At 41.1% G+C, this 13,087-nt stretch overlaps 1 protein-coding gene across 1 annotated transcript in view; it reads left to right on the forward strand.

Annotated features, from left to right (window-relative positions):
- LOC135558099 (low-density lipoprotein receptor-related protein 8-like) overlaps positions 1-13,087 on the forward strand; it is a 148,476-nt gene that overhangs the window by 129,090 nt on the left and 6,299 nt on the right. Inside the window, exon 14 of the mRNA XM_064991847.1 lies at positions 9,815-9,956. Within this exon, the coding sequence (XP_064847919.1) occupies positions 9,815-9,956 (142 nt within the window). The remainder of the gene's footprint in view (positions 1-9,814; positions 9,957-13,087) is intronic.

Raw genomic sequence — 13,087 nt, forward strand, 5'->3', positions numbered from 1 at the left:
GTCAAGATGCACAACCCTGCATCCCCATCATCATTACTGTTGTTGTTCACGCAATCCAAACGGTCCATTATAAATCACATTCTGGGTCCGGTGAGCATCATTTGAAAGCCTGTCCTATTACTGACGTAACTCGCTAAGTTATACAATAGGATTTAACAGTGTTAGGCTGTTAGGCTTTCAACATGCAATTCAGGGAAATGGATCATTGGCCAAAAAATGTACCAAAAAAAACCAAACATAATTTAGCTTTCGTCTCTCTTTGTTTCATAATTTTCCTTCGATTCTCTAGAGGCTGAATGTATCTCACCAGAGAAAGCATGAGAGTGAGGGAAACAGCGCCCCTCTGTCTCTGGATGTGTAGGCCATGTACCTGATGCTGTCTGGTCATAAAGAGTATGACATTGTTGCCGCCCGACGCATTGAAGGCGATGGAAGTCAGCGAGCATTTGGCCTCCCTTTGATGGAGATAGAGATTAGATTTGTGGTTTTTACTTCATTCTCCGTACTGGCCAATGATTATAAAGGCTATTCTGATTCAAACCCTAATTAATACACATTGTGTCACTGGACTAAGAGGATGGAAGTTCAATATGTAACTAGATGTAGTAGGCTGTTAACTCGCTGGCTCATCGTTGCCCATGAAAGGAAGTTAGTTTAGCAAGCAAACATTTTAACCAGGTAGCATAGGACAACAAAAACTAAAAGCGTGTACAGTATGACAGTGATAGTCCGTGGCATTTCTCTACTTTACACTTGCAGGGTGTGTGTTTTTTCTACTTACGCACACACACACACACACACACACACACACACACACACACACACACACACACACACACACACACACACACACACACACACACACACACACACACACACACACACACACACACACACACACACACACACACACACACACACACACACAGAAATCAGAACCATGGAAAGCCACATCATATTTAGTTTACATTGATTGGACTAAATCGTTTTTGGTATCTTTTAGTTATCACTGTATTAGACTAAGCAGAGGTGATTGTTATCATGTTGAAGTTGAAATGGTGCTGGAATAGTGGAGGCAACTCCTGTTTTCTTTGTGATTTGCGGTAACTCTCTGAGGTTCTAAGTCAATAGTTGTTTAGTGGTTTAGCAGCTTGCTTCACCAGGCTTTAGGTCATGTCAATGTCTGGTACTGTACATCCAATATGCTTTGTGGACTTCACCTGACAGAGGCTGCTCTCCGGTTGTGTGATGAGACAAACTGTGTCTTCTTATTGTCTCAGCATTAGCCATATACAGTGGGGAGAACATGTATTTGATACACTGCCGATTTTGCAGGTTTTCCTACTTACAAAGCATGTAGAGGTCTGTAATTTTTTTATCATAGGTACACTTCAACTGTGAGAGATGGAATCTAAAACAAAAATCCAGAAAATCACGTTGTATGATTTTTATGTAATTCGATACCATCTACTGCATCTTGTCTATGCCGCTCTGTACCATCACTCATTCATATATCTTTATGTACATAATCTTTATCCCTTTACACTTGTGTGTATAATAAGGTAGTAGTTTTGGAATTGTTAGGTTAGATTACTCGTTGGTTATTACTGCATTGTCAGAACTAGAAGCACAAGCATTTCGCTACACTCGCAATAACATCTGCTAACCATGTGTATGTGATAAATACAATTGATTTTTGGTGTCCTCTTAATTTACTGCATTTCCCTCACTCAGACAACATGGCAAAAGTTGTCCAGTTAGCGGGAGGGATGGGGGGCAACTTCTTGTGGCGTGTGGTGCTCAAGTTCAGATTGTCTGTCAGTCAAAACCCATACAGCTACTGGACGCCACTACATTCCAATATAGGCATTTATTATAGGGGTTTATTATAGGGGTTTATTATAGGGGTTTATTATAGGCGTTGATTATAGGGGGTTATTATAGGGGTTCATTATAGTGGTTTATTATAGGGGGTTATTGTAGGGGGTTATTATAGGGGGTTATTATAGGGGTTTATCATAGTGGTTTATTATAGGGGTTTATTACAGGTGTTTATTATAGGGGTTTATCATAGGGGTTTATCATAGGGGTTTATCATAGTGGTTTATTATAGGGGGTTATTATAGGGGTTTATTATAGGGGTTTATTATAGGGGTTTATTATAGGGGTTTATTATAGGGGTTTATTATAGGGGGTTATTGGGGGTTATTATAGGGGTTTATCATAGTGGTTTATCATAGGGGTTTATCATAGGGGTTTATCATAGGGGTTTATTATAGTGGTTTATTATAGGGGTTTATTATAGGGGGTTATTATAGGGGTTTATTATAGTGGTTTATTATAGGGGGTTATTATAGGGGGTTATTATAGGGGGTTATTATAGGGGTTTATTACAGGTGTTTATTATAGGGGTTTATCATAGGGGTTTATTATAGGGGTTTATCATAGGGGTTTATTATAGTGGTTTATTATAGGGGTTTATCATAGGGGTTTATCATAGGGGTTTATTATAGGGGTTTATTATAGGGGGTTATTATAGGGGGTTATTATAGGGGGTTATTGTAGTGGTTTATTACAGGTGTTTATCATAGGTGTTTATCATAGGGGTTTATTATAGTGGTTTATTACAGGTGTTTATCATAGGGGTTTATCATAGGGGTTTATCATAGGGGTTTATCATAGTGGTTTATTATAGTGGTTTATTACAGGTGTTTATCATAGGGGTTTATCATAGGGGTTTATTATAGGGGTTTATTATAGGGGTTTATTATAGGGGTTTATCATAGGGGTTTATCATAGGGGTTTATTATAGTGGTTTATTATAGTGGTTTATTATAGGGGTTTATTACAGGTGTTTATCATAGGGGTTTATCATAGGGGTTTATCATAGGGGTTTATCATAGGGGTTTATCATAGGGGTTTATTATAGTGGTTTATCATAGGGGTTTATTATAGGGGTTTATTACAGGTGTTTATTATAGGGGTTTATCATAGGGGTTTATCATAGGGGTTTATCATAGGGGTTTATCATAGGGGTTTATTATAGTGGTTTATTATAGGGGTTTATCATAGGGGTTTATCATAGGGGTTTATCATAGGGGTTTATCATAGGGGTTTATCATAGGGGTTTATTATAGTGGTTTATTATAGGAGCCGACAAGGTGAAAAACCTGGGGATGTGTCCTCATTCCTCCTGTAAGTCGCTCTGGATAAGAGTGTCTGCTAAAATACAAAAATAATGTGTATCTGCTGTGCTGTGTTCCCCTCTGGGATAACAGACTGTTTGGAATACACTGAGGAAACAGGAGAGGAGCTGAGCTCTGGCCAGATCTCTGTTGTTCTTAGTGCCACACACACACACTGCAGACAGGACCACAACATTGGCACATATGGTTGTGCAGGCACAGCTTTGACACACTGGCACACACCCATAACAACGTTTTACTGCTGGCCCTAGTCACATGGCACACACAGACAGGCTGGAGGCTGGGTAGGGGTGGGCCAGAGGGAAGTGCAAGTCTGTGCGTGTGTGTGTGTGTGTGTGTGTGCATGCGCACAAGCATACACTAACAGTCAACCGTTTGGACACGCCTCATTCAAGGGTTTTTATAAATTGTTTTACTATTTTCTACATTGTAGAATCGACAGACGGCCTGTAAGGTCAGGAATGATATATCCATATTTAGTTTTGTTGTGTTTCGACATCTCCTTTTGTTTGGGTATTCAGTCCGGCTGGGAAGCGTCCATCGCTGGAGAACACTGAATCCAGAAAATATCTATTTGAGGATCAACCATTGATCAATTCTTTTAAGTAAGAAGTATCCTCACTGTATAACGCTGAATAATGTTGTTGATATATTTCAATGTTAAACAAATGACTTTGATCATTGACACTACAATTAAAATGCCTGCTGTAGTTGTGGCTATTTCCAGCGATGCAAAAACTGATGTCAAGGAAAATGGAAAATGAGACCGGAGCGGTTGTGGGTAGAAATGCCCCAAAGGAGACTGTTTTACCTATTTTTATCATGGAAAGAGAAATTCTGACAAAGGAGGCCATTGCCAACCCCATTAAGGAGGAGGCGCTCTACCACAGTCTCATACAGGAAATTCATACAAATCACTTGAGGCCAGTACAGAGAGTACGTGCACTCTGGCGTAAATATATATATATATTCTGAGTAAGGAAGCAAGGGCAAAGCTTCTGATCAGAGGAATAACAGTCAGAGGAAAACATGTTGTGTTCAAAGAGAATAATCTGTTCAGTTTGAAGTCACACATGGCTGACCAGAACTACATACAATTAAAGAACTACCTGAATCAGCTGATTATAGTGTTTGTGACTGAGTTTCTGGCTAACGCTGGATGTAAGGTGGTGGGGAGAGTGATACAACGGTCAACTTACAAACTGCTCCAATGGAAATCCTTTGTATATGTTGAAGCAGCATCCATCATTCCTATAACACGGTCTGTTAAAAATGGGCCCCCCACTGGATCAAAGTATGTTATGACGGACAAGGTCCTGCGCATAGACAGGACTGGCTGACACAATCCCACACTAGAGGGGGTCAGGAGATGGTAGAGTACAGTCCTACTACACTGGACAACGTAAGGTACATAGAAGAAATGTGTTCACACTGTGTGCAGGACAACAATCCTGTCCCTATGGGCAGGGCAGACGTATCACGTATCTCAGCTGAAATGACGGAACGTGAGACTGAGATAGAAGATAATAATTCCTTGGCTCCCAAGGACAAAGACGGAGTGAATGAAACATCGGAGTTGGTACCTGGTGAGCCGGAGTCTGCAACAGTGACCTCTCGTTCCAAGAAAAAGAAGAATAAGAGGAAAAATGCTAAAAAAATGAAGCTGGGAAAGTGACAAGTGACAATTATAACCCGATAGAAAACGTTGAGGTAAATAAGAGATCCTGAAGGCGGTGAAAATCTCTGGGGAATACTAAAGAAGGCAGCCAAACATCAATGCTGGCCTTCATTCAAACAATCCGGAATCAACATACACCCAAGCAGCCCAGGCTACCAAGCTCCCCATCAGAGTCTGGAGTTACAGTAGGTCACCTGCAGAAAAACATGATATGGGGGATGTCATTCTGGGAGAAGTGGAGTAAAGTCCCCCTAATTAGCCATCCAGACCGAAATCATTGATGAAGCATTGAATTTATCTATATTTGAGTAACCAAAATTATCTGGTTCATAGGACATTCTGTGTATGTGAGCATAACTTCTGTCACTAACATGGCTTTTCAAGAGGATGAGCAATCTGCAGATAATTTAATTTTAATGCCAACTATTTATACATGTCCCTAACAAAACCCGCCTTCAAGACTCAGTTCCCTTAACACAGGTATTAGAAAACATTGTACCTTGAAACTTTTTCAAACCGTTAATCAGGTTAAAGAGCTCTGGAACCCTCGTTCCAAGCCTAGAGGAATATTGGGAGGGCATCTTAATATGCATAGCATTATTTCTAAGAGTGAACAGGTGGAACATTTATTGAACGACCTCTAATCTAGATTTTTTTCTGATTCTCTGAGACATGGGCGAAGAAATCTTTTCCTATTTCTGCCTTTAATGTCCCTGGATATTTCATATTCAAGAGGGACAGGAAAGAGGGCAGAGGGGGTGGATTGCTTGAAATGCAATCGTATCATATGGAAACATACCAATGACATTGAATGTATGGGGCTGAATGTATTCCTCTCCCCTCATATTTCTCTCACTGTTATTGGATTATATCGACCACCAACATCTGATATCTCGTTTTATGACCATCTAAATGCCATGCTTAAAGAATGTGATCACAAGAAGGAGATTATCTTCATGGGCGATTTCAATATAAACTAGGAAAACAAAACTTGCAGAGAAAAACTCAGAGATCACAGATTGTTTCAACCTGACTCAAATATTACAAGGTCCAACCAGAGTAACACAGTCATCCCAGACTCAAATTGATCTGGTGTTTACAAACAGACCTGATCAAATAATTAAGTCTTACTAACTGGCATATCTGACCACAATGTTACATTGGTGGTTAGAAAGATCACTAAAAAGAGATTTAAGAACCATATTAATGTGCAACAGTACGACAAAAAAAATCCAGAAAAGTGAGCAGAGTAACTACGATGCACCTATAAATCACATTCACTGGTCTGATCTGATAAGCAATGAAGACCCAGAGTCTGGATACAGAACATTTCTGTCAGCTATTGACAAATTGGATACCTCTTTTACTAGGAAATGTAAACCAAGACGGAAAACCTCTCTAGCATGTCTTAACGAGGACCTCTGGAGACAGATGAGGGAACAGGATTTTTCCTTGGAAAAAAAGCACTGAAGTTTGGTAAGAATGATGACAGATGTATATTTACAGCACTGTGAAATAAGGTGGTTAGGAATATATATATTTTTTTTAAAGCAAAAGCAGAGTTCTTTCTTAGAGTGATCAATGAAGGAAAAGGAAATGGCAAAGTGATTTGGGAGAATCTCAACCAACTTAAGAGGGAGAGGAGCTGAAAAGGCCAAAAACCATCCTGAATTAAACGTTAATGGGATTCCAATTCAAGACTCCAATTTCATATTCACCACCTTTAACAATTTTTTTGTTGACTCTGTCAGGGAACTGGCTCAAAGATGTTCAACCAAGACCACAGTTCTCACAACAATAGATAATACTAAACCAATATTCAGAATTCCTGAAATATCAGCATCAGCAGTGGACAGTGTTATTAGCTTCTTCAGGAGCTCTAGAACAAACAATGCATTTTGGCCTAGACACTGTATTCCTGAAGACACAAATATTCTCAGCCCCTATTGTCCATATAGTTAATCTGTCCATCACATATTCTCAGCCCCTATTGTCCATATAGTTAATCTGTCCATCACATATTCTCAGCCCCTATTGTCCATATAGTTAATCTGTCCATCACATGTTCTCAGCCCCTATTGTCCATATAGTTAATCTGTCCATCACATATTCTCAGCCCCTATTGTCCATATAGTTAATCTGTCCATCACATATTCTCAGCCCCTATTGTCCATATAGTTAATCTGTCCATCACATATTCTCAGCCCCTATTGTCCATATAGTTAATCTGTCCATCACATATTCTCAGCCCCTATTGTCCATATAGTTAATCTGTCCATCACATATTCTCAGCCCCTATTGTCCATATAGTTAATCTGTCCATCACATATTCTCAGCCCCTATTGTCCATATAGTTAATCTGTCCATCACATATTCTCAGCCCCTATTGTCCATATAGTTAATCTGTCCATCACATATTCTCAGCCCCTATTGTCCATATAGTTAATCTGTCCATCACATATTCTCAGCCCCTATTGTCCATATAGTTAATCTGTCCATCACATATTCTCAGCCCCTATTGTCCATATAGTTAATCTGTCCATCACATATTCTCAGCCCCTATTGTCCATATAGTTAATCTGTCCATCACATATTCTCAGCCCCTATTGTCCATATAGTTAATCTGTCCATCACATATTCTCAGATTGCCCCTATTGTCCATATAGTTAATCTGTCCATCACATATTCTCAGATTGCCCCTATTGTCCATATAGTTAATCTGTCCATCACATATTCTCAGATTGCCCCTATTGTCCATATAGTTAATCTGTCCATCACATATTCTCAGATTGCCCCTATTGTCCATATAGTTAATCTGTCCATCAAATATGGGTTCTTCCCCAATACTTCGAAGTCTGCTGCAATGATACCTGTTTTAACATCTGGTGACCAAACACTGGTGGAAATTACCGAGCATTTTTCCAGTGGTATGAAAAGTAGCTGAAAGATGGGTGGCTGATCATCTGATTCATCACCTCATTCAGGGCCATACATCACATGTATCACTCCATACACTCCATACATCACATGTATCACCCCATACACTCCATACATCACATGCAATTTGGATTCAGAACTAACCATTCTACCGAAACAGCCAATTGCTATTTTCTGGAGTGCGTTAAATCTAAACTGGACATAGGTGGTGAAGTCGGCACAGTCTTTTTGGATCTTAAAAAGGCCTTTGATACTGTGAATCATGAGGTCCTCCTATCCAAGGAGGATAGGAGGATGGAAGTTATTAGTTGGAGGTATTCCTATCTGACAAACAGAAGCCAAAGGGTTAGTTTGGGGGGACACTCAATCGGACTCTTTACTATAACATTGGGGTCCCACAAGGGTCAATATTAGCCCCCCTTCTGTTCCCCATAAATATATAAATGATCTCCCACAAGTTAACATGTATGCAGATGATACAGTTCTGAATGTACACTAAAAAAATAGACAATTGGTTGTGAACAAGTTAACTGGAGCTATGGTACATGTTTCTAAATGGATGACTAATTCTTGCCTCTTCTTGTTTCTTAAATATCGACAAAACTGTTTGTATGTACTTCTCTAAGAAATCCATAGATTTTTTTCCCAACGAGCTATTCCTGTTAATGGGGAGAATCTGAATGTTGCGTCTAACTTCAGGTGTCTTGGTGTCCTTTTGGACTCCAACTTGACATTTAAGAAACATGTGAAGAAGGTGGTTAAACACGGTCAAGTTTGGATTATCCAACTTTAGGTTGATAAGACCTTTCCTTCGTCTGGAGGCCCTGCCTCATGCATGCTGTGATCTTCTCACATCTTAGATATTGCCTCACATGCTTGTCACAGAGGAAGCAGGAGCTAAAATGACGGTTTATTGGCTGCTTCATTACATGAGTTGCATGTTTTGTTCAGACGCATCACCACAATCTAAAAGTGATTTCTGTCATTCTGAGCACCGTGGTTGGACACCCTAGTGGGTTTATGTACCCAATGCACATGGGTCCGGTAAATTTCTCAAATGGCCGGTAAATTTAAATCTTCCCGGTCTCGTTGTCCGGCGCCATTCTGGTCACCCATTCTGGACACACACACATAGACACTTGCCCCCCATACACGCTTCAGTACTGCAGGTTGTGACATCTCGCCCTCGCACTCTTATGGGCATTAAGTTATGGGTTTCCACATCAATAGCAGGAATGATATCAGTTCCTCTCCGCAGAACGGAATGATGTCAGCTCCCCTCCGCAGAAGGTCTTTTGAAGGTTGATAATGTTAGGGGAACGTTCCCGGAAACAGAAAATCAACAACAACAGGGTGAAGTCGAGGTCAGAGTTAGTTTTTCTCAGTGGAATGGAATGCTCACCCTTACAGCTGCAATAAGAGCTACAGTACCTAGATATTTCTGAACTGTAAAAGTAGAGCTTATTCACATGACGCTGCTTGAGAAGTCTCTCTGTCTGTCTGTCTGTCTGTCTGTCTGTCTGTCTGTCTGTCTGTCTGTCTGTATTTTTGCAACCACTTTTACAACAACATTTCCCCAAAGTCCCACGAGCTAGCTCAGCCTTTTATAAATCAAAGTCCCACGAGCTAGCTCAGCCTTTTATAAATCAAAGTCCCACGAGCTAGCTCAGCCTTTTATAAATCAAAGTCCCACTAGCTAGCTCAGCCTTTTATAAATCAAAGTCCCACGAGCTAGCTCAGCCTTTTATAAATCAAAGTCCCACGAGCTAGCTCAGCCTTTTATAAATCAAAGTCCCACTAGCTAGCTCAGCCTTTTATAAATCAAAGTCCCACTAGCTGGCTCAGCCTTTTATAAATCAAAGTGCCGTCTGTTTGCTACATTGCTTTACGGATAATTACACACAATGTTATTGATGTACAAAGTGATTGTGTATTCGTTGCTTCTCTCTCTCTCCTTCCATCCCTCCCTCCCTCATCTCTTTCCTCCTGTCAGGACCGTATCTACTGGACAGACCGGGAGAGAGAGGCAGTGTACAGCGCTAACAGGCTAACGGGCCAGGACATCAGCACAGTGGCCGAGCACCTCAAAGACCCTCACGACATAGTGGTCTTCCACCCGCTCCGCCAGCAACCAGGTACAGTGCCTTGCGAAAGTATTCGGCCCCCTTGAACTTTGGGAACTTTTGCCACATTTCAGGCTTCAAACATAAAGATATAAAACTGTATTTTTTTGTGAAGAATCAAAAACAAGTGGGACACAATCATGAAGTGGAACGACATTTATTGGATATTTCAAACTTTTTTAACACATCAAAAACTGAAAAATTGGGCGTGCAAAATTATTCAGCCCCCTTAAGTTAATACTTTGTAGCGCCACCTTTTGCTGCGATTACAGCTGTAAGTCGCTTGGGGTTTGTCTCTATCAGTTTTGCACATCGAGAGACTGAAATTCCTTCCCATTCCTCCTTGCAAAACAGCGCGAGCTCAGTGAGGTTGGATGGAGAGCATTTGTGAACAGCAGATTTCAGTTTTTTCCACAGATTCTCGATTGGATTCAGGTCTGGACTTTGACTTGGCCATTCTAACACTTGGATATGTTTATTTTTGAACCATTCCATTGTAGATTTTGCTTTATGTTTTGGATCATTGTCTTGTTGGAAGACAAATCTCAGTCCCAGTCTCAGGTCTTTTGCAGACTCCATCAGGTTTTCTTCCAGAATGGTCCTGTATTTGGCTCCATCCATCTTCCCATCAATTTTAACCATCTTCCCTGTCCCTGCTGAAGAAAAGCAGGCCCAAACCATAATGCTGCCACCACCATGTTTGACAGTGGGGATGGTGTGGTCAGTGTGATGAGCTGTGTTGCTTTTACGCCAAACATAACGTTTTGCATTGTTGCCAAAAAGTTCAATTTTGGTTTCATCTGACCAGAGCACCTTCTTCCACATGTTTGGTGTGTCTCCCAGGTGGCTTGTGGCAAACTTTAAACAACACTTTTTATGGATATCTTTAAGAAATGGCTTTCTTCTTGCCACTTCCATAAAGGCCAGATTTGTGCAATATACGACTGATTGTTGTCCTATGGACAGAGTCTCCCACCTCAGCTGTAGATCTCTGCAGATCATCCAGAGTGATCATGGGCCTCTTGGCTGCATTTCTGATCAGTCTTCTCCTTATATGAGCTGAAAGTTTAGAGGGACGGCCAGGTCTTGGTAGATTTGCAGTGGTCTGATACTCCTTCCATCTCAATATTATCGCTTGCACAGTGCTCCTTGGGATGTTTAAAGCTTGGGAAATCTTTTTGTATCCAAATCCGGCTTTAAACTTCTTCACAACAGTATCTCGGACCTGCCTGGTGTGTTCCTTGTTCTTCATGATGCTCTCTGCGCTTTAACTTCTTGAAACTCCCCATCCCGGATCCGGGATCGTGACTAAAGCCTCAGGCTCATTAGCATAACGCAACGTTAACGATTTCTGAAAATCGCAAATAAAATTAAAATAATGCGCCTACTCTCAGGCTTAGCCTTTTCTTAACAACACTGTCATCTCAGATTTTCAAAATATGCTTTTGAACCATAGCAATTCACTAATTTGTGTAAGAGTATGCTAAGCTAGCTTAGCATTTTGAGTAGCATTTAGCACGCAACATTTTCACAAAAACCAGATAACCAAATAAATAAAATCATTTACCTTTGAAGAGCTTCGGATGTTTTCAATGAGGAGACTCTCAGTTACATAGCAAATGTGCAGTTTTTCAAAAAAATATTATTTGTGTAGGACAAATCGCTCCGTTTTGTTCACGTTTGGCTATGAAAAAAAACCTGTATACAGTTATAGCCTGAAGCTCATTAGCATAATGTAACGTTAACGATTTCTGAAAATCGCAAATAAAATGAAAATAATGCGCCTACTCTCAAGCTTAGCCTTTTCTTAACGGACCTCTGAGACTATCACAGTGCAGGTGCATTTATACGGAGACTTGATTACACACAGGTGGATTGTATTTATCATCATTAGTCATTTAGGTCAACATTGGATCATTCAGAGATCCTCACTGAACTTCTGGAGAGAGTTTGCTGCACTGAAAGTAAAGGGGCTGAATAATTTTGCACGCACAATCTTTCAGTTTTTGATTTGTTAAAAAAGTTTGAAATATCCAATAAATGTCGTTCCACTTCATGATTGTGTCCCACTTGTTGTTGATTCTTCACAAAAAAATACAGTTTTATATCTTTATGTTTGAAGCCTGAAATGTGGCAAAAGGTCGCAAAGTTCAAGGGGGCCGAATACTTTCGCAAGGCACTGTATTTCTGACTGTGTCTGTCTCTGACTGACTCTGTCTCTGACTGTCTCTGTCGCTGACTGTGTCTCTGGTCTCTGACTGTGTCTCTGGTCTCTGACTGTGTCTCTGGTCTCTGACTGTGTCTCTGTCTCTGACTGTGTCTCTGACTGTCTCTGACTGTCTCTGTCTCTGACTGTGTCTCTGGTCTCTGACTGACTCTGTCTCTGACTGTCTCTGTCTCTGACTGACTCTGTCTCTGACTGTCTCTGTCTCTGACTGTGTCTCTCTGACTTTGTCTCTGACTTTCTCTGTCTCTGACTGTGTCTCTCTGACTGTGTCTCTCTGACTTTCTCTGTCTCTGACTGTGTCTCTGACTTTCTCTGTCTCTGACTGTGTCTCTGTCTCTGACTGTGTCTCTGTCTCTGACTCTGTCTCTGACTCTGTCTCTGACTGTGTCTCTGACTGTGTCTCTGTCTCTGACTGTGTCTCTGGTCTCTGACTGTGTCTCTGACTGTGTCTCTGGTCTCTGTCTCTGACTCTGTCTCTGGTCTCTGACTGTGTCTCTGGTCTCTGACTGTGTCTCTGGTCTCTGAGTGTGTCTCTGGTCTCTGACTGTGTCTCTGACTGTCTCTGGTCTCTGACTGTGTCTCTGGTCTCTGTCGCTGACTGTGTCTCTGGTCTCTGACTGACTCTGTCTCTGACTGACTCTGTCACTGACTGTGTCTCTGTCTCTGACTGTGTCTCTCTGACTGTGTCTCTGACTTTCTCTGTCTCTGACTGTGTCTCTCTGACTGTGTCTCTGACTTTCTCTGTCTCTGACTGTGTCTCTCTGACTTTCTCTGTCTCTGACTGTGTCTCTGTCTCTGACTTTCTCTGTCTCTGACTGTGTCTGCCTCTGACTCTGCCTCTGACTGTGTCTCTGTCTCTGACTGTGTCTCTGACTGTGTCTCTGCCTGTGTCTCTGTCTCTGACTGTGTCTCTGAC

Source organism: Oncorhynchus masou, chromosome 17, assembly GCF_036934945.1.
Source record: "Oncorhynchus masou masou isolate Uvic2021 chromosome 17, UVic_Omas_1.1, whole genome shotgun sequence".
NCBI classification, from domain to species: domain Eukaryota; kingdom Metazoa; phylum Chordata; class Actinopteri; order Salmoniformes; family Salmonidae; genus Oncorhynchus; species Oncorhynchus masou.